General features: G+C 37.3%; 1 protein-coding gene across 1 annotated transcript in view; it reads right to left on the reverse strand.

The window, feature by feature from the left end:
• Window positions 1-1,282: 1,282 nt before the first annotated feature.
• LOC133654956 (anthrax toxin receptor 1-like) overlaps window positions 1,283-22,313 on the reverse strand; it is a 77,614-nt gene continuing 56,583 nt past the window's right edge. The window contains exons 15-18 of the mRNA XM_062054831.1: window positions 21,322-21,420; window positions 21,083-21,247; window positions 18,791-18,871; window positions 1,283-5,899 (exon numbers count right to left, since the gene is read on the reverse strand). Coding sequence (XP_061910815.1) covers window positions 5,651-5,899; window positions 18,791-18,871; window positions 21,083-21,247; window positions 21,322-21,420 — 594 coding nt within the window. The 3' untranslated portion in view covers window positions 1,283-5,650. The remainder of the gene's footprint in view (window positions 5,900-18,790; window positions 18,872-21,082; window positions 21,248-21,321; window positions 21,421-22,313) is intronic.

Here is a 22,313-nt window from a genome sequence, read left to right on the forward strand (position 1 = left end):
TACTCTCTACACCACCTCAGTAAAAGCATTTAAGTCCCACCTTAAAACTCATCTATACAAGCTAGCCTTTAAATCGACTATTTTAAAACCAGTTGACCTGCCGCTTCTCTTTTTTGCCCCCCTCTCCTCCGTGGCCACGGATAAACCCTGGATGAGATGCTAGCTGTTCTAAGTCATGACCCGGTGTGAACCACTTCTCTGTTCCACAGGGATGAAGACCTCCAACGACCCTCTGCTTGCCCCCAATGGACTGGATTCTCACATTATTAGTAATCAGCATCAGAGAATCAGAATCAGAAATACTTTAATAATCCCCGAGGGGAAATTACGATTTTCAGCAAATCCCATTCAAGGGTGCATGTGCACAGGGGTCAAACTCATTTGGCCCTCGAAAGCCTGGAAATATGTATCAATAAAGTACTGTAACATTTTTTACTAAATGTATTCTTTGTTTCTATTTTGGGAGAGAAAACAATTTACAAATTATGTTAACTTAAATATTGTCTATGTATGCAAAAATATATTATCAAACATTCAAACCACTTTTTAAATAGAAATAAATACTAATGATAATGATTCCAAGGCAAGTTATCCATCAAATTGTGCAATGTAAAAATAGCAATAGATTTCATGGTAAAATTGTGAAATTTACTGTGGTTTTTACAGCATTTTTCGCTAAATGAAAAAAAAAACTGTACTTTTTTTTTTACTGTAATAAACTGTGCTGCCGTTTTGGAATTTACAGTAATACACCGAAAAATCTACACTTGTTGATTTGCGGTAAAAAACAAACTGGCAGCTCAGGTGCCAACGTTTTACTGTAGAATTGCAGTTTTTTTAAAATTTACAGTAAAACAAACAAATGTACATTTAACAATAAAATTCTGGCAACTGAGCTGCCTTTTTTTTTTTTTTTACCATAAAAACAGCAGTACTGTTTTTCTATTTACAGTAATATACACTACATTTTGAGGTGAAATTATTGCAACTTACCATATTTTTTTTTACATTTTAGTTAAAAAAAAATCTACTAATAAAATGCATTAAAAAAAAAGTGTAATAGTATTCACTGTTAGAAGCGGCCCTCTGGGGCCAAACATAAATGCGATGTGGCCCTCTGTGAAAACTACTTTGATTAGCATTCATTACATCATCCATTCATTTATTATGTCATATTTTAACCCCACTCCAAGTAAAACATGTCATAGACTTCTGTCACAATTTAAAATATTATAGAGAAACATTTCGATAGAAGCTTGGAAGTCAACCTTTATTGATACGGTTCAAAAGATCAGACCAGTAAAAAAACAAACATGTATATCTGCTGTTTATGCATACAATATCATGTACTTACATTTCAACCACTGCAATAATGGCTGTTCATTTTCTTGAGGCCAAGACCATACAGTATATGAGTCTTGGGGGTATGTAATAATGGCATCTTCACAACATAATGTGACAAAAATAGTGCTACCAAGTGCATTCAAAAAGATATACAGTATATTGTATGACGTGAAAAAGATGACAACTCCTTCCTTCCTTCTGGCAGCAAAAGAACAATTGTTGCTGAAAAATAGTTGCATACTTGATAGACAGACACAGTGACGTATAAATGCATTGTCATCCAAATACTGTCTTTTATGGCAACATTGGTAATTGTTTGGAATGTATATTGGAACACCATTGGTACATGTTGAATAACTGAATGCAAGACAAAAACAAAACAAGAACGAAATGTAAGGCGATGAGTATTAAAGGAATACTGTACCAACTTTTTAAAAAACCCCTTCAATATACATTCAGGACACTTCATTAGGCACTTCTACAGACCCTCATGGCATACAAATGACTAAGCATCCAACGCGTGTGCAAAATTCTAAATTTGGCTTTACAATTCAATGAATTTGAACAATTTGAATTGAATAGGCTCCGCCCCACAGGATGTTCCATTGGGGTTACAGGAAGTGGAATTAAATTAAATGCAATTCAAAGAAATTCCATATAGCCAAGTAATAGGAAGAATTTGTCACGTTCAACAAAAGTTTTGGCTTAACTACAAAAAATACTTTACAACACTGAAATTACTAAAAAATTCCCTTCATTTTTAATACTCTGGGAATGGAAGTATTTATCCACCATTTTTCATCATTTGAAAGCTATATTACATTCAACTAAGTAAAACTAAGTAATATGTTTTATAGAAGATGCAGTCAGTAAAACTATTTGTAAATAAAATATGTCTATATGAAAATGTAAATATGAAATGTATGTGTACAGTTATAATTGTGTTCAAATGATAAATAAATAATACATTAAAAAAATACAAATAATAATTAATACAAATTGTCTAGAATTGAAATTATACTTCCTTCAATTGGAATTTTACTTGCAATTCTACTTTTTGTGGTATTGCAAATTCAATTTGGATTTTTGCACAGGCCTGTCCTGCGCCCAATAAAACAAGCCACTTTCAATAATATCATATCCATCCATCCATCTCTCCATCCATTTTCTACTGCTTGTCCCTCTCTGGGTGCCGGAGCCTATTCCAGCTGCACTCGGGTGGAAGGAGGGGGTACTTTCTTTTAGAAAAATATTTTTTAAGACAAATTTGACATTAAAAATATATAGGTAATCAATTTTCAATATCAGCGAATAAACAACCGGTAGATTGAACTTTGAAACTTTTTTTCGGAACAGGTCTGTGTGTTGCAGGTCAATTGACGCCACCTGCTGGTGTGCACATAAATATCTCCGGACTTTAAATATAAGATGACCTCTTCTTCTCGGGAAAAAAAGCACCATATATTCTGGTAAATACGGTAATCATATCCAGTGAAATGGTTCACTCTTTTTAGAATGATATAATAATATTTGATTTACTTCTTGCAATGCTGATGCAGGTGTACCTAATGTTGTGTCCAGTAAGTTCATATTTTATTCAAACATCATCAAATGCAGAAAGATAAACAATGCACTGAGGTGATAAAAAACTGGTAGGCCTTGTTTGAGTGTCAAGCTGTTTCTAGACTGCGCACAGTGTCTATGTCGGTGCTTGTCGATATTCAAGTACTCGCCTCTATTTCTCTTGGCAAGGCTGTAATAAATTAGATGCTCTGTGAACTGCCCTGCAGTTGCAATGTGACCGCTGAGGATACAACTGTAGACATAACATTTAAACGTATAAAATATCAGAATTGTGTCAAAATATTAGAAAAACAAACAAACAAATAAAACATGAGGAGATATAACCTGATTTATGGCAGCTTTGAAGTCATGACTTTTCCATTCCATGCATGCTAACAAAAAACATCCAGCCGTCTATTATGTGCGCAGATACATAACCAAAGACATCCTGCTGTGCTCTAAATCAAATTACGAAATCCAAAGCCTCTAATTAACCATTAAAAAAATGCATCAGGAAAAAAGAATGTAAAAACAAAAACAAAACCCAAACCATCCTAAAAAAACAACTTCTGTACACTTCCCTGTTATTGCATGTTGCAAAACCATGTTGCTTTAAACTAATACTTTTCCTGAAGAACAAATGTGCTGATTTAGCATGTTAGCAAAATTAGCACCAACATTTGTGAGCAAACGATCCAATCAATCCTGCAAAAACTGCTCAGGTTCTAATTACTTTTTACTTGAATTTTCGATGGCAAAGGCATAACTCAGTAGTTGATCAAACAAATCCAAAAATCGTATTGCTTGTGTTGACTTTGGTCTGTAGAGGCTTTTGCTGTCCTGCAACAATCATCCTGTTTAGGTTCCCCTGCATCACCTCGTTCACTTTGTATCAGACTAGACATACACAAAAACGGTGTAAAAAATAAAAAGTCATCGTTCTAGCGTATTTTTCGGACTATAAGGCGCACTTAAAATCCTTTCATTTTCTCAAAAATGGACAGTTTGCCTTATAACCCGGTGCGCCTAATGTACGGATTAATTCTGGTTGTGCTTACCGACCCTCGAAGCAATTTTATTTAATAAATGGTGTAATTAGTGTGATCAGTGGATGGCAGTCACACAAAAAGTGTGTGTACTGTTAAATAAATGACGCTAGCAAGTACCCGTAAGCAAGCAACACACGGCGCTCAAAAATCTGTCAATATGTTTTAGTATGACTTTGGTAAGCTACAAAGCCGCACCCCTTGATGGATTGTTGGAGCATTACGGCTACTGTAGTCAGACATACTGTGCTTCAACATACGGGTATTATTATGGTGTGTATAAGGAATCCAAAATGGCACCTATTAGGATATATTATCTGGTGTTTTGTTTTGCAACAAAATGCAAAACCAACTTTTCTTACCTATTGGTACCGGCTGATGTGTATTTGGGAACTGCATAAGTCCCGAAAATGTGCGCGCGTCCGCCATTGTAGTCCGCGTGTTGTCATTAAGCTCCTTCTTTTTCTCTATGTTGTTGTCGTGGGGCATTCATCCTTGATGTTGCCATTTCTACTTTAAAATAGGGTACAGTTCTAACTTGTATTCGTCAATAGACTTGCTATGAAAGATGACGGGGAGAAGACGCTGTCAAAGTAGAGCCACGTACTGTAAATAAGACCGCCCACAAAACGGTGCATCCTGAAGAGACGGCCAGAAAACGACTTGAAGATGGTCTGCTAGTTAACATTTTGACCAAAGAACCACTCAGCATTAAGGGTTGGAATTGGGGGTTAAATCACCAAAAATGATTCCCGGGCGCGGCCACCGCTGCCGCCCACTGCTCCCCTCACCTCCCAGGGGGTGATCAAGGGTGATGGGTCAAATGCAGAGAATAATTTCGCCACACCTAGTGTGTGTGTGACTATCATTGGTACTTTAACTTTAATTACATGTTATGTAGACCACAAGGAAGTCTTTTAAACGTAGGGAAAAAAAAATCATAATATGACCCCTTTAATGTGCCTTTTGTATGAAAATAGACCTCAGTAGACCCGCTTAACGGCAGTGGGCCATTATAATCTGGTGCGCCTTATGGTCCGAAAAAAACCCCAACGTAATTCTGAAGTTTATTTCTAGGGTGGCCAACGGAGGGAAAACTGATCCAAAAATAAAGAAACGCCACAAAACAACGGGAAACATGCACAACAAACACAAACCTGAAAACAACTAGTTAACCTTCATGTTGTTCTTTGAACTTTCAGCAATTCTCATTTGCAGCTGTTTTTGAGGGCTTGAGTGCAATTTAAACATTTTTTTGCTGTTTTTTCGTGATTGCAGCATTTCCTCATTGCATGTGTTTCATAGTGTTTGTGTGTTTTTGGATCATTTCTGTCAACGGGGTGTTATGTCATTATTTTTTTAAATGGAAAACATGGTCTTTAAGTTCTCAGGAAAGAACGCAAACAAAACTTAACATGTGACTCTCAAATGAGTGCATAGTGTTGAAGGTGTAACACTCCTGGTGTTAGTTGCATAGAAACTGCAAGCATACAAAGTCATTGAAGGCCTCACTGATTATGTTAAGAATCTTTCATCTTGACAGCCGTACGAGAGAGAGCAAAATAAGCCGTAATTGATCAGGTGATGATGATCTTCAGGGAATAGCAGAAGAACCTGCGTCTGGAGGACTGACGTCAGACCGAGGGTCAACAGAGTGGTCAGTCGGCGAATGGGGGCGGGCTTATTACCTGGCTCATTCATGGTCGCAGGCTGGGTGGTGGACGCGACGGCGGTGGACAGGGAAGCCCGGGGGGTGTGCGGGACGGAGGCGGTCCTGGTGGTAGATTGGCCACAGGGGGGGCTTTGGCGGGAGGGCTGGACATTGTAGGGGACTCGGCGCGGTGGTAGTCAGGCACAGGGGGTGAGGGCGTGTGGATTGGGGAGCGAGGCGCCGACTTGGCTGGATTGGAGCCTTCTTTCACTCTTGTGAAGTTGATGCATCGACCCTGAAGTTGAAGAGAAATACATCAGAGAACTGGTTGTGATTTAACATAGGACAGGCGTGTTAAAAGGGGCCATTTTTAAACCGGCACCTCATTTTGGTACCTCAACTTAAGAGTGTTTTGAGATGAGAGCTGTCTCTCAGCTAATTGTCTAATTGGCTCATCACAATTATGGCTGCCCTCAGAGGGCTCCATATAACAGCTTTTAATATATGCTGCTCAGTGGCCTTGTGGTTAGAGTGTCCGCCCTGGGGCTGGAAGGTTGTGAGTTCAAACCCCGGCCGAGTCATACCAAAGACTATAAAAATGGGACCCATTGCCTCCCTGCTTGGCACTCAGCATCAACGGTTGGAATTCAGGGTTAAATCACCAAATGATTACCGAGCTTGGCCACCGCTGCTGCTCACTGCTCCCCTCTCCTCTCAGGGTGTGAACAAGGGGATGGGTCAAACGCAGAGGATAATTTCACCACACCTAGTGTGTGTGTGACTATTGTTGGGACTTTAACTTTAATTTGCCTCTACTTTTGATTATTTTATATACTTTTTTTTTTAATGTAGACTATTATAAAAAAAACCCTGCAGATTATACAGTAAAAAACTGGCAATGAAGGTACCAGAATTTAACTGTAAAATATACGCTGTTTTTACAACATATTACGGTAAATGGGAAAAAGTCAGAATTTTACTGTAAAATGTATAGGTTTTTTTAACATCATATTACTGGAAATGGAAGAACAGTACCACGTTAATATGTTGTCAAAAAAAGTATACATTTTACAGTAAAATGTGTTTAATTTCGGCAACTGGTATCGTTTTTCCATTTACAGTAATACACCGTAAAAACAACCATAGATTTTACAGTAAGAAAACTGTCAGCTCAGTTGACAGAATTTTACCGTAAAAACTTTCCTAGGGTTTTTTTCAATTAAGAGTAATATGCTGTAAAATCACAGTACATTTTACAGTAAAATTATTTTTACAGCGTACAATTTAATGGATAACTTGCTCTGAAATCATAAGTCAAGCAGATATTTCAGAATCTATTTTTAATTTGAAAAAAAATGTTTTGAAAATATAATAATATAATATTTGTTGGAATATTGGATAATATTAGAGTTTAAAAGGTATATGTAATACATATATTTGTGTCTGTCAAAATGGAAAGAAGGAATACTATTAGTAAGAGGAGATAAGGTAATTTATTGAGACATACCATTTCCAGGCGTTCGCGGCCCACATAAAATGATGTGGCGGACCAGATCTGGCCCCTGGGCCTTGAGTTTTACACCTATGCTTTGAGTGGTACCTCAACTTAAGAGTTTCTTGAGATAAGAGCTGTGGTTGTTATGCTTTAAGTAGCAAACAAACATTTCAGTTGCAAACTGTAAGATCCGACCACAACATCTGGTCTTACTTGCTAGCATTAGCATATTGCTAGATATCAACATATGTTTGTTTTCCAAACACGGGTAGGAAGAAAGTGGGTTTAAAGGGTAGTGCTGTGAAGAAGTGGATGATTAAAAAAATACATCATCAAAAACATGACCGAGTGTGTCGGCAACTTTATTGACAATGGGAGCGTATCACTGATAGTCTGCACCATACTGAAGCAAAATGAGTCTAACCTCGGCCAATAACGTTAAGATGGTAGCTAAACAAAGTGGCAGCCGACACAAAAACACAGACAAAATATTCTCTCTATCGATTGTCTGTCTTTACAGCGCAGTCTCCTTTTTCACAGCCATTTGTGCATAAATGTGCTAGTTTGCACCCAGATTTTAGGCCAAACAAAACCCATGCAAAAAAGCGGCTACGGAACAGTTTTAATCTTGATAAATCACTTTGTGAATGCTAAATGTTTATATTTGCATCTCCTCCACACGGTATTGTGGGCATTCTGATAATCAGCATATATTCTGCATGACCATGAAGACAGACACACTTAATTGATTGCACTCCTTATTCTGCTCACTTAAGAGACACAATCCTCTGCACACGAGCTTATTAGTTCAGCTTTGTTTCATTGTTCCTTATGTTAAACTTTGGCTCATAGTTTCTAATTGAGTCTTTGTTTATTCTCTATAATTTGTCTCATTTGGGATTTGCTTTTTCATTGTCTATAATTGCCATTTCGTGCCTTCGAATTTGTGACTTACTTGACTTTTTACTTTTTTTGTTCTATTCAACTGCTTGTCTGAGTCCATCAGTTAAGTTGCATTAAGGACACACACAAGCATACTTTAAGGGTATACAGGTATAGACACAGGTGTCCAATCAGAAGTACATATGGGCAGAGGTGGCGGCAGTGACATTAGTCTAACTTTGTGTGTGTGTGTGTGTGTGTGTGTATGTGTGTGTGTGTGTGTGTGTGTGTGTGTGTGTGTATTTTTTTATGCCTGTGTGAGAGCATGTCTAGCCAGCTGGTGCTCCAGATGACTCTTAAATCCTGACTTTGGCACCCTAGCTCCAAAGGATTCTGGCAAGTAGTCATTTACCAGAGTACAATGTTTAAAAATTCTCCATAGGAGAACAAAATTGCAATGAATGTAAAGTGTATAATATGAAAAAAAAAAGAGTCTCTCTAGAGCACAGGTGTCAAACTCAAGGCCCGGGGGCCAAATCTGGCCCGCCACATGATTTTATGTGGCCTGCGAAAGCCTGAAAATAATATGTGTTAATAAAATGCTTAATCTTTTCTTACTAAATATATTTGTTCTTTCCCTTTTGACATTAAAAATCATGTACTGCATGCAACTGCATATCTTTTAAAATTCAATATTCTCAAAATCAAAATATTATATTATCATGTATTCCCAAAATATGTTTTGTTAAAATAAAGATAAATACCATACTCATATATCTGCTTGACTTATGATTTCAAAACAAATGATCAATCAAATTGTAGACTGTAAAATTGACAATAGATTTTACGATTAAATTCCGCCGACTGAGGTTTTTACTGTAAAATCAACTTTGGTACTGTTTTTTTCCACAAACAGTAAGACACTAAAACATTAAAAAACAACAAAAAAAATACATTAAAACAACAAGATTTTATGGTAAAAAAAACAAATTGGCAGCAGTGTTGCTTGAATTTTACCGCTAAAGACAGTGGTATTGTTTCTCCATTCCATTCCATTTATTCCATTTTTTTATATTCTGTTAAAAAAACACTGCTTTTACTGTAAAATTCTGGTGACTAAGCTGCCAGTTTTTAAAGTAAAATGTAAATACTTTTTTTGCAGCTTATGTAAATAAATATATTGTTAATGTATTATATATATATACATGTATATTCATATATTACTCATTGTTAAATGCGGCCCTCTGAGGGCAACCATAACTGCGACGTGGCCCTCAATGAAAAACCAGTTTGAAACCCCTGCTCTAGAGTCTCATCAATGTCATAGAATTAAGCGTGTTGTGTGCTATTACCTCCTTTTTAGACAGCTAAATTCCCCCATGAGGAGGCTTATGTTAAGTGAATAAATTGTTTGTAAGAACTAGTCAGTAATTTTGACTGTGTGTGTTTCTTTTGTGAGCAAGCAACTCAAGCTCATGCGCGCTGACGTCAATATAAATGATGTGGTTTGGAGCAGAGGTTACTGGGTTCGTTGCAGGGAGAGCGGAAAGGACTGTGTGCCTCATTTGATATCTGCATTTTTCATAAATCTTTAAGAACTCCAGGCATGCAAATTAGCCGACCATAAACCACTAATTATAAACAGCTTCTTACTGCACAGTGCATCTCCTCCTTCACAGCTAAGTGGCCTATTGAGAGACTTTAAATGACAACTTATTGCCCTCGTATTTGAATAAACTATTTGAGAATTATTCATGTACTTTGGACTTGATAAGTTACATGACAACATCTACAGAAACTGACAATATAAGAAAATATGTACACCTTTTGCTGCCATACCAGCTTCTGTTCTTCAAGAAACTGGGGGTTCTCGTATCGACGGTACCTGATATCAGTGTTGGATCGATACTAACATAATAAGATCTATAGTTTTTGGTTTTCTTCTGTTTAGTTTCAGAAATATCTGTGTTTTTGACGCTTTCATATTGTTACATTACTGATATTTAAATACATTTCTGTATTGTTTACAAACTCAGGGAATAAGTTTTAGACACAGAAGTGCTTTGGGAAAAAACTAAATAATTTACTGTGTTAATTTACTTTATTATGTTGCTCAAATAATTGTATGTAACAACAAAAGAAAAACAACATTTTGTTGGTATTGTTACAAACATATATATATATATATATATATATATATATATATATATATATATATATATATATATATATATATATATATATATATATATATATATATATATATATATGTGTGTGTCGATGTCACGATCCATGGCTTGTCTGCTGATGGCATCATGTAGCATCAAAAATAAAAGGTGTCCTCTTTTTTTTTGTTCAAATATTGCGATGTGGAACATGCTCAATCCACACAGAAATTCAACTTCCTTATTGATGATAAAATGAACTGGAAATCTCATGTAAAAAATACACAACATAAAGTAGCAAGAAACACGTCAATAATGAATAAAGCAAAACATGTTCTAGACCAAAAATGACTTCATATTCTCTACTGCTCGCTAGTGTTACTGTATCTGAGTTATTGTGCAGAAATATGGGGAAATAACAACACAAGTACACTTCATTCATTAACCATGTTACAAAAAAGATCAGTTAGAATAATACATAATGTTGGATATAGAGAACATACAAAGCCTTTATTTATTGAATCGAAAATACTGACATTCCACGACAAAGTGAATTTGCAAACAACTAAAATTATACAGAAAGCACACTACAATCTGCTACCCAATAATATACAATAATTATTCTCAACAAAAGAGGATAAATATCATTTTAGAGAAAAATTTAATTTAAAACTTTTGTATGCACGTACAACACTTAAGACCTTCAGTATATCAGTAAGTGGAATTCAATTATGGAATGGATTAAGCAAATAAATAATACAATGTACTAATGTCATCCACTTCAAGAAACTCTTCAAACTTAAAGTGTTTACAAAGTACAAATAAGAAGAACCATGATAAACATTCTGAATTTATTTCATCCATCCATTCATTTTCTAGATAATCTTATTTATCGCACCATGTGAAATATAACTTACTTCAGTAATTATTATTTATTTAAATATTTGTATTGTTATTACTTATGGAGTATATTGTGAATAAATTGAGAACAGGAAGTGAACAAAAGTTTTAGCAACTACTACTGTATGTAAAGGAAAAGGGGTAGGATTAAATAAGTTCTGCTTCTTCATGTTGAATAGAGAAACTGGAAATTGTGATGTAACATGTTGTATGCATGCATGTTCCAAATAAACACAAACTCAACTCAACTCAACTCATCCGACAAGGAAACAGCTCTACTACTTTGTCGCCAAACCCCTCCCAAGACTCTCTCATATCTGACACTATTAAAGAACTGTGATTGGATGTATTCCAAACTTGTCCCACCCATCAACTCGATGAACTGCTGGATGACTTTAGTGGCTAACTAGATTAAATATGATTAGATTTCGGTTATGTCAACATTTTCATTGACACTGGTCTACTGAGGGCTGAGGGGAGGGGTGTGTGTGTGTTTGAGTGCGCGTATTGTGGAGCGCTGACACTGGCAACCGAGGGACAGCGATGAGGAAAGATGGTACTAGTGCAGGGGTGGGCAATTAATTTTTACCGGGGGCCGCATGAGCTACCCGAGCACTGCTGGAGGGCCACATCGACAATATTTCAATTAAATTTTGCTCAATATTATTTTTGATATATACCGTAAGATAAATAATAATAATAATAATAATAATAGTAATACTTCAACATAGTGTGTGTAACAGCATTCCATGACTAATATATATAAATTAACATAATAATAAATGACAGTAAAATAAGCACACGTATGACTGAGGAGTCATAGTGTAACTTTGTGTGGTGTTTGAGTTGTCCGACTTTTTGTGTGGCCTTAAACGCACCAGTGGTTTAGTGCTATGCGTGTTGGTGACAGATGACAAGTTGGTTTTGGCCTGGTTTGTACGGCAGAAAATGACTAGTTTTTCGAGATAGAATTGTTTTACTCATGTTTTTGGTGTGGTTATGTCCGAATATAAACAGTTTTGTTCAATAAAGTGATCGATATAATTCCTGTCCTCGAAGCATCTCGATAGACGTTACAATAATTGAACGGTGTTCAATTGAACGGTGTTGACGAACACCATTAGGGCCGCTTGTTGTCACTGTCACTCAAAGTTGCATTGCAAAATTACATAGAATAAATATGTTTATTTTGTTTATAATTCAGATGGGATTTGATTTGGTGCGCGGCATATACTTGCTGCGCGCAGCGGACGCTTGAGCAGTGCACAATTGCGCAGGCACGCACCTTAGGTGAGGGGACGTTGCTTTGCAGTTCATGTGTTGTTGAAAACACGGCATTCCTCATCAACTTTTCTCTTTTTGGCGTCTCGGGTGTAAACCGTGCGTCACTTGTCGCTGCATGTGCACCTTCACTCGCAGGTTACACACGGACACACGCCCATAAATAATACTTTTCAAAATAAAAGCAGCACAGTTGCATTGGGCGCAGGACATAGATGTTTTTTCAACTTTATTTTGTAATTGCAGTTGTTCACATTCACTCACAATCACGCATACGTCCACACGGAAGTAATACAAATAACGATTTTCAAAACAAAAGCAGCACCGTTGTATTGCACACTCGACATAGATACTTTTTAAAATTGATTTTGTAATTTATAATTGGCCTCACGCGGGCCGGACAGGGACGCACAAAGGGCCGGATGCGGCCCGCGGGCCGCAGAATGCCCAGGTCTGTAAACTAGTGTATCGTGTCCTTTTTTCAGCGGATTTATCAGTTACTGCCAGTCATTTTATCATCCCCTCTCTTGCTTGTGCTTCATTCAACCAAACTGTAGTAAGGTGCCACTTCACATTCTCAGTAACGGCAACGGCAATGGGAATAATAATTAAATAGATGACTCGTTACTGAAAAAAATAACGGTGTTATACTCTAACATCGTTAATATCAACACTGCTAGTGCTTGCATTGGATTGGTGAAACAGAGTCATGTGATAGTGCCCGCTCTCTGACAATCCCAAACATTTTTTGTTTGCAAGCAGTAATCAATAAATTACCAATCATCTCTCGCAACAACGCGCTTCAAAGATTGCGGCTTCACTATATTGCGTATTATGTGTTGTTTAAGCTTGTTATCAGTGGCATGTCTCGGGGGTGGCACGCGCCACTCTGAGAATCCGACAGGCTACCCCAAGTGTCACCTCACTCAGAGGTGGAACGATTTGAAGCATACAAACCCGTATCCTGCAGGTGGTGGTAGTGTGCTTAATCCAGTGATGTGCGAGGTTTTGAGGCGTGTGTCGGGTAATGGAGGGGGCCTTTCCGCGAAGCGTGTATCGAGGCCTGCTTCACGTAGAGGAAGAGCCGGAAATGATGGCGTGTGAAGCCTCGCTGCCCGGCCGTACCACGTGACCGCTTAGGGACGCGAGGAGAGATTCGACAACTCATGCTCCGAAGCTCCTCTGAAAATGTGGGCTTTTGAGAGTTGCGGTCTATTTGGAATCTAGATACAGAATAATTTTTTCTTTTAAAATGCCGATAGGATAAAAGAATAAATACATTTGACGGAAAACTTAATCCAAGTTTACCTCTCCAAGAGCAGTATGAATAACAAAACATTTAAACATTATATTATTATTATACGTATACAATACAGGCCAAAAGTTTGGACACACCTCTCATTCAATGCGTTTTCTTTATTTTCATGACTATTTACATTGTAGATTGTCACTGAAGGCATCAGAACTATGAATGAACACATGTGGAGTTATGTACTTAACAAAAAAAGGTGAAAATATGTTTTATATTCTAGTTTCTTCAAAATAGCCACCCTTTGCTCTGATTACTTTCTCGCACACTCTTGGCATTCTCTCCATGAGCTTTAAGAGGTAGTCACCTGAAATGGTTTTCACTTCACAGGTGTGCTTGAAGCTCATGGAGAGAATGCCAAGTGTGTGCAAAGCAGTAAGCAGAGCAACGGGTGGCTATTTTGAAGAAACTAGAATATAAAACATGTTTTTAATTATTTCACCTTTTTTTGTTAAGTACATAACTCCACATGTGTTCATTCATACGTTTGATGCCTTCAGTGACAATCTACAATGTAAATAGTCACGAAAATAAAGAAAACTAATTGAATGAGAAGGTGTGTCCAAACTTTTGGCCTGTACTTTATATATAAAAAATATATACATTTTTCAGACAAAAGGAGAAGTAGTGTGAGTTTATGGAAAAAAAAACCTGTCATTGTTCCAAAATTAATACTGCATGAAAATCAGTGTTATTTTGAATTATTGACCTATTAAAGGATGTAAGTATCTTATCTAAAGTATTCCACTTCGCAACTCATTTTTAAAAAATTATCCATATTTTGTGTTTTTCCTATCATAAAAGTAATTTTTAATACGTTTTTTTTTTTTTTTTTTTTATAAAAAAGAGCATATAACATAAAAAAACCTATATATTTATGGATAGGTCTCAAGCTGTTAAAGTGTTGAGAGTTAAAAACATACACTACCGTTCAAAAGTTTGGGGTCACCCAAACAATTTTGTGGAATAGCCTTCATTTTTAAGAACAAGAATAGACTGTCGAGTTTCAGATGAAAGTTCTCTTTTTCTGGCCATTTTGAGCGTTTAATTGACCCCACAAATGTGATGCTCCAGAAACTCAATCTGCTCAAAGGAAGGTCAGTTTTGTAGCTTCTGTAACGAGCTTAACTGTTTTCAGATGTGTGAACATGATTGCACACGGGTTTTCTAATCATCAATTAGCCTTCTGAGCCAATGAGCAAACACATTGTACCATTAGAACACTGGAGTGATAGTTGCTGGAAATGGGCCTCTATACACCTATGTAGATATTGCACCAAAAACCAGACATTTGCAGCTAGAATAGTCATTTACCACATTAGCAATGTATAGATTGTATTTCTTTAAAGTTAAGACTTGTTTAAAGTTATCTTCATTGAAAAGTACAGTGCTTTTCCTTAAAAAATAAGGACATTTCAATGTGACCCCAAACTTTTGAACGGTAGTGTATATATATGACTTACTTATAACACTTTTTTAATCTTGTCTGTTTTTCGTCGCTTAGGAGGCTTAACGTAGTTTAGAATTAAATAGACTCATGGGTTAAGTAAACACAGCGCGTTACTACCCACCTCTTCTCAAACCTTAGAATAGCAAGTAAATGGACCTTTTAATCAATGAAGCAATTCTTTGTGGACATTTTCAAGATTAGTTTTTGAGAAACTCTACTCTAGTGTTTGCAGTCTGGAAAAAAAACGTTTACTCATTCTGTCTTCCTTCCGTCTGTCTGTCTGGCTCATTGTCACACACTTCTATAGACACATCAACACCTGCTTCACATTACAGGCCTGAAATGTGCTCTAGAACTTGCACGAGGGCCGGCTCACTCTAATCCTTGTACTTTGATACCTGGGATACTTACTGCTTTATTTCCAAATCTCAGAAATCCACAGATAAGAGTTGAGAGGTAATACGTGTAGATTATTGCAAGTTTTTATACTATCATTTGTTTTTCATCCTCTAATCTTAATCTCTCCCTTTCAGCCATGAGGCCTTGGTCCAAACACCAGTTAAAATCATGCCTTTCTTGCAGAAAAGGTTCCAATAATTCTTTTAACAGGAATTCCTTGCTTAAGAGTGTTTTCTTGGCATAGCAAAGGAGTACAGCCCTTTCTGCCCTCAAGAGACTAAATTTCGCCCTGATTCTGCGTCTTCACCAGCGCAACCTGGAGAATTATGGAGTCAATTTTCGTCACCTTTGTGTCTCTCCTGCCCAGCGAGGCCAACTTTCGTTGGTTCTCCATGACGCAATTCTCATCGCTAAGAAGAAATCATGCCTTTTTCCACTGAAGCAATATGCGGTTTGTGATGAAGCCTCAGAAATATCTCCAGGCCAGCTCATTTCCAGGCAGTGGAATGTTGTATGTTCACCATGAGTGGAAACAAGCATCTTTTAATGTAATCTTTCAATTTAAATAAGTGTTACCTGAGCTTTATTTGGAAAATACACTTGCCAAAACGCACAATCTAGGCTTGTTTTGTTGCCGTGTAATGCATGTTCTTGACGTACCAATTGCTGTGTCATCAATCCTGTACATAATATTACACTAACTGCACTATAAATCAATCTAAACGTACCTTCATAAAGTTCATACAGTATTATACAAAATAATATGCAGGCTTAGGTAGGTAGTACATGCTACATTTACACCCTTATATTTACTTAAGAGTATTAGAGTATCAGTAGAATGGAAAAACAAGTTGTCCTTTTATCAAAGCTATTATTATATACTGTATATCTTATTTATGACACCAAAATACTTACCAAGTTTGCGAGTAAATAAATATGATCAAAATAGTATCAATCTCACAGAGATTCCCGAGCCATTTCGAGACATAACAAGCAAGCCAATCACATGATCCGCGACGTAGCATTAGAAACCACAGATTCCTTCCCCATCAACAACAATGCTAATCAAGCAGACTTTGTGAGAGCCAACAACGATTACTTTTGGAAACAATTATGATGCAGAACCTTAGATTTTCGAGCTCGAACACAAGGAGGATGAGCAATAAGTTTTAGAAGCCGAGTGCTAAACCGATGCAGCATTATTGTAAAACTATAGCATTAGAGCATTGCTAGGTGCTGAACATACAAACTAAGCATAATAAACCAAACTAAAACAAACACTTACTGTTACACTTACAATGTCCACTCTTACTGGAGTGTCAACAGACGAGATGCTCACATAATCCTGTTTAGATTAAGAATCAATTACAAACAAAAGTTGCCTTTTTTGCCATCTCGGGGGATGTCAAAGTTGACGAGCCTCTCAGTCCATGGCCACATTTGTCTACTACCAGGTGATGCATGAATTATAATATAGAATTTACTTTTACTAAGTTTGAGGCAAAGCAGAAGCGTGTCAACAATAGCAGCGTATGCTACCATTAACTCACTGCTATCAATGCGTCGCTAAAATAGGCCGTCTGCGTTAGCGTTTATAATAACAATATTGCTCATAATTGGTTAATAATCAGATAACATGTAAATAAAATATTGTTAGTGGTTTCTGGATATTTTTTTAGAGGGTTTTATGATAGCAGACCCTTGATCTGTTGACTCAACTGTTAGCTATTTATTTACGATTTTGAACGCATAACAAAAAATATGTGTTTTTGTCTTACATAAAGATTGTGAATGATAAACAGCACAACTATTTCCAATTTTTGCGCATTTCCAGTATGACTGATCTGATGATATGGTCAGAGTGCAGAAGCGTTACCATTATGACGTCATCCGATCTCGAATCTACGGAAATCGCCTAAGATATTCGGAGAGGAATATTCAAAATTACCATCTAAAATTGTGGCATTTCGTGATGTTTAGTATTTTCACATCCTTTGCGGATTGTACATACAATTTGATATGGTTCAATGGATATAATGAAACACAATTAAGCTAATAAAATAAACGTGTTATTCCATATAACTGGTATTTTAAGCAACTTTTTGGAAAAATTGTATTGTCAGAGTCATACTTCATCGTATTTAGTATTTCTATGAAGAAGAAACACTACTTTTACCCCGTTACACTGAGTTTAATTCAGATCGCTACATTTATTTTACGCTATTGATTACTGCGGTAGCGTGGCTCAGTTGGTAGAGTGGCCGTGCCATTAACCTGAGGGTTCCATGTTCGATTCCTGCTTCCGCTCAAAACGCTTTGAGTCACTAAAGAAAAGCGCTATATAAATATAATTCACTTCACTTCACTTCAATACTGCTTGCGAAGATGTATTGTTCTGGCTTGTGAGAAAAACTTGTTCCTACAGGTGCTATCACAGGACTCTGATTCAACAATCCAACATAAACACCGGTGATGTTTGATTCCATTCTGCCAATCAAACGGAGCCGGCAGTCACATGACCGTACTCAAACTTTCAAAGTGACATATTAGTATGTCGTGAGGCAGTCCACCTCTTCAATCAATGTTTACCTTAAAAAGTAGGAAAAATAACAGCTGTATTTTGCGCTGTCCTCTGTGTCAGTATAGAAATGTCCACACTTCAGCCTACAAGAATTGCGCTTCCAACTAGGAAAGAAAGGTTGCGTTAAATAGTCGATCATTTTTTGTTTAAAGATGCGCGTATGCTAACATTAGCCCTTTAATAATGTCATGCAGACTGTAAAATGTGCATCTATTGTGGTACATGCTGTAGTACTGTATCACTCACTCTCTCACTCACTCACTCACTCACTCACTCACTCACTCACTCACTCACTCACTCACTCACTCACTCACTCACTCACTCACTCACTCACTCACTCACTCACTCACTCACTCACTCACTCACTCACTCACTCACTCACTCACACACTACAGCTGTAGTGCAATCAGAAATTACAGGCTTTTTTGAGTATTTTTTTTCACGGAATACTTTCCATTATGATAACTACTTTTTTTACTTTTACTTGAGTCATATTACTCTATTACCCTTACTTGAGTGCTATTTTTGACTACTCTACCTACTTCTGTACGCAAGGTATGCATAAGCACTATATGGATAAATGATTTGGGACAAAGCTCTTATGTCACCTCGAGTGCAAAACCCAACATGAGGAGTGAAGTAGAAAAATACAATGATGGCCAAATGATGGACGATATGATTATGATGGATTATGACGGTAGTTCCATTGTGCATTGCCACTTACATGATCACCGGGCTGGGGTCTCATCAAAGACACTTGGTCATAACCCCGGCGAAACAGTGCCCAGATAGCATCCAGTTTACCCTAAACGAAACAGAGGAGAACAAAAGGGAAGTTTAGTAGCTGGACCTGCTTTAAAAAGGATATTTGAGACTGTTTGTATTGAGTCAATCCCAGGCTTTAAATCTATTTGAGATCATGGTTATAGACAACTAGAATAAGGCCTAAAACATCAAAGCAATTATATTTAGTGCCATATGCCTCCTGTTGTTTGCTGAGGCTTTATTAATATTTGTGTTTCGGTAATGAGGTCTCAGGTCCCACGGACCAGAAATTAAAAAAAAGAGGGTGCATAATATTCATAAAGCAAGGACGAGATTGGGTAGCTTTCCAGCCTTCCTGGCTTATAATGTAATGAAACTCAAATATTCCAATATACAATGTTGTCTGCATGGTGGAATGCATTGGTTCATTTTCATATGATTTCACCAAAAACCTGTAAAAAAATATCCTTTTTAAAGAGAGTTGTTGCCGCGCTCAGTTGGGAACGCTACATGCACCAAAGACACCGGCCAGCAATACAATTACAACAAAACGCATGAAGAAGTAACAACTATGTAAGAAAAAATGTGTCTGCAAACATGTGCACTAGCCTAGACCCTGATTACGAGTACAATAGTGACTCAGGATTCAAGTGCCCCAGCTTATGAGGTTTTTGGGATAAAAGCTGTCTCTCGGCTAATTATTATACTGCTGGTTGGCGTGGCAAATGCCACAGTGAACTGTAAGATTGGACCAAAACATCAGGTGTCTGACTCACATTGGCATTAACTTTTGGCTCAAGTGCAACATAACCAGCACTGCTACTCTGCACCATACCGTAGCAGAATGAGTCCAACACTAGCCAAGGGTCAAAATAATCTTCAAACGGCGGACATTTGACCATGAAAATATTGAGAAGCTGCTGATTGTGTGTTTGACGTATATCTGCGATATCTACTTTGAGTAGATATCGTAGAAATCTACTCTCCAAGGGAAATTGCTTTCACATTACTTCATAAAACTACTGTAGTTGTTAGTAATACATATGAATTGTGTTGTTTTTATACAATATTTATTATCTAAAAGTTTGTTTTCTTTTTTAAAAGGCATGTTAAATGTTCATATTGTGGTGTTGTGTGGAAGGGGCAAGCAAGGATTTAAATGATTTCAATTCATTTTAATGGGTGACTGTTTTATACAGGTTTTCAAAGATACAAGCTGCGTCACAGACGCAATTAAACTCGGATCCTGAGGTACTAGAAATGAAGACAACCCATCGTTCTTGACGGTTTACAAGGTAAATAACTACTTCCTTATATTCCAGTCAATACAGTATTTTTTTTTCTGGCACTGAATGGGTGCATGGTGTCTATTAGAGTTGAGGCCACTATTTGAGGAAATACGTTCATACTATCCTAGCAATAACTGGGACTGTTGCATTTGAAAGAAATCTCTTGAAAATATGCTAAAGCAGAAGTATAATATTTGTGCATATCCTTGTGGCATTCTTATATGAACAGGGGAAATTTTCTTTCCTTACATAAGTGTGTACAGTCAGCATGCATAGTGACTGGCCTTTTTCCTACCACTGACTGTGAGGAGTGTAGAGTTTCACCATGAATCACAGCAGAACCGGGGCCTGATGTGCTGCCTCATACAAAATACACAGGCTGCACAGTTCCACTAGCAGTGTGTAGAGATAACAGTAAGCACTGCACTACCTAAAGAATCGCCAGTGTTGTTACACAGAGCGCTGTTTGCTTGCTTTAACACAATTATAACTGGCGCCTAATCTAATAATGCTGCAGTGTTTGGAGTAGATGTTAGTATATTTCTTTAGATGTGTCAAAGTCTTGTGTTGAGAAAAAAATGCAGCTATAATTATGAAACTTTCGGCCTCTCAGCCTGTCTGATTTCAGTCAAACTGGCTGGCAAGCGCTCAAAAATGCACTGGGGAAAAAGCCGTAACATGGCAGACTTGTAAACTCCAGGGAAGCTGTTATTTTGTTTGTGGAATGTATATAATGTATGTTGAATATCATGGTCATGCAGTTGTATACATAAACACTTAAAATAAGTCAATAAATGGCTACTTGTAGAAAAATACGCTTTCCAGCATAAGGCGTGTGCAGATACTGACTGCTGACTACACTGGAGCCTTTTTCTACATTGCTCAGTGTGCTGGGATTATCCTGAGGCTATCCTAACAGTATGAAGAGAAGCAGAGTTGTGGACACTGAAGGCATTCTTTACCCGGATGGGTGTGTACCACTTCCGGTTCTGAGGCGCCTTTTTAGGAGATTTCTTGGGTTTTGGCTCGAAGGGTTCGTATTCCTGTTCTGGCATTTTCACCACGGCATTCTTCGGTTTCTCCAACTTTGCCCCTTCTTCAGTGGAGCCCTTACCGCCCCATCGCACCTTTTTAAACACATACATTTTTTTATCAGGCTATGTTCATATAGTCTGTTAACATGCATTTGTCATCTTGTCACCTCCATTCTTTTAATGCCTCCGATTCCTCTTCCTCCATAATATGAAGCATCTACAGTGGGCCACTTCTTCTTTGGCAGACCATCTTCATCATCTGATTCCTACAAGATAAGTAGATATACATTTTTGTATAACATATACAATTACATGTGCATTTTTATACATACTTTTTAGAAAAGTGGTGCATTGGCCATGGAAGAATCCATTATATTTTAAAGAATGTATTTTTACATTTTAATTTGTGACTCTGGTACAGTAAAAAGGGGATTCATATGGCCCCATTTGTCACGGTTTACCCGACACATGAAACGTGACGAATTGAGGGATGCACTATCCACTTTATCCGCCAGATGGCAGTAGAGTGTTGAATATCTTAAAATGTGTTTTGTGGCAATTCCAACGTTGACCACAACGTCAGTTGCTATGTAGATTGCCGCTATCTATCAATTTCAGCAGACTGCATTGCAAAGTGATTAACCCCCCACCTTCCTCTTACGTGAGATCCATCCAGGAATGGGGCCGTATGAACCCCTTCCCTGCTGTACAGTTTGGCAAGCAGTATGTCAATCTTCATGAACTGTACCAGGATGTAGATGTATATATCTTGAAGTCATCAACGCTATTTTTTTTCCAGACACAGTCGACAACATTAACATGTAGATTTACCCGGTCACAACATTATGTACGCCTGCACACTCGCTGATTATTCAGAGAGTGCGTAAAAAAAGCTGTTTTTAGCAGCATTTATGTCACTGCATGTCACATGTCAGTGTTATAATGCATGTGCCATGATTAGATGAAAATAATACTTTATCAAAAAAATGTTTTCTTTCCTCTTGGCCTGAAGCTTGACTTAAAGGGGTTGTACATGGTGATTCAAAAAGAATACGCCAAAATCTTCACACATTTATTCAGTTCTAAACCATTGTAATAGACTGAATCAATGGTCATTTCGCACAGGAGTTATCCAAGTTTTATTGTGCTACAATTTCAC

Source organism: Entelurus aequoreus, linkage group LG08 (assembly GCF_033978785.1).
Source record: "Entelurus aequoreus isolate RoL-2023_Sb linkage group LG08, RoL_Eaeq_v1.1, whole genome shotgun sequence".
In the NCBI taxonomy this organism is placed as follows: domain Eukaryota; kingdom Metazoa; phylum Chordata; class Actinopteri; order Syngnathiformes; family Syngnathidae; genus Entelurus; species Entelurus aequoreus.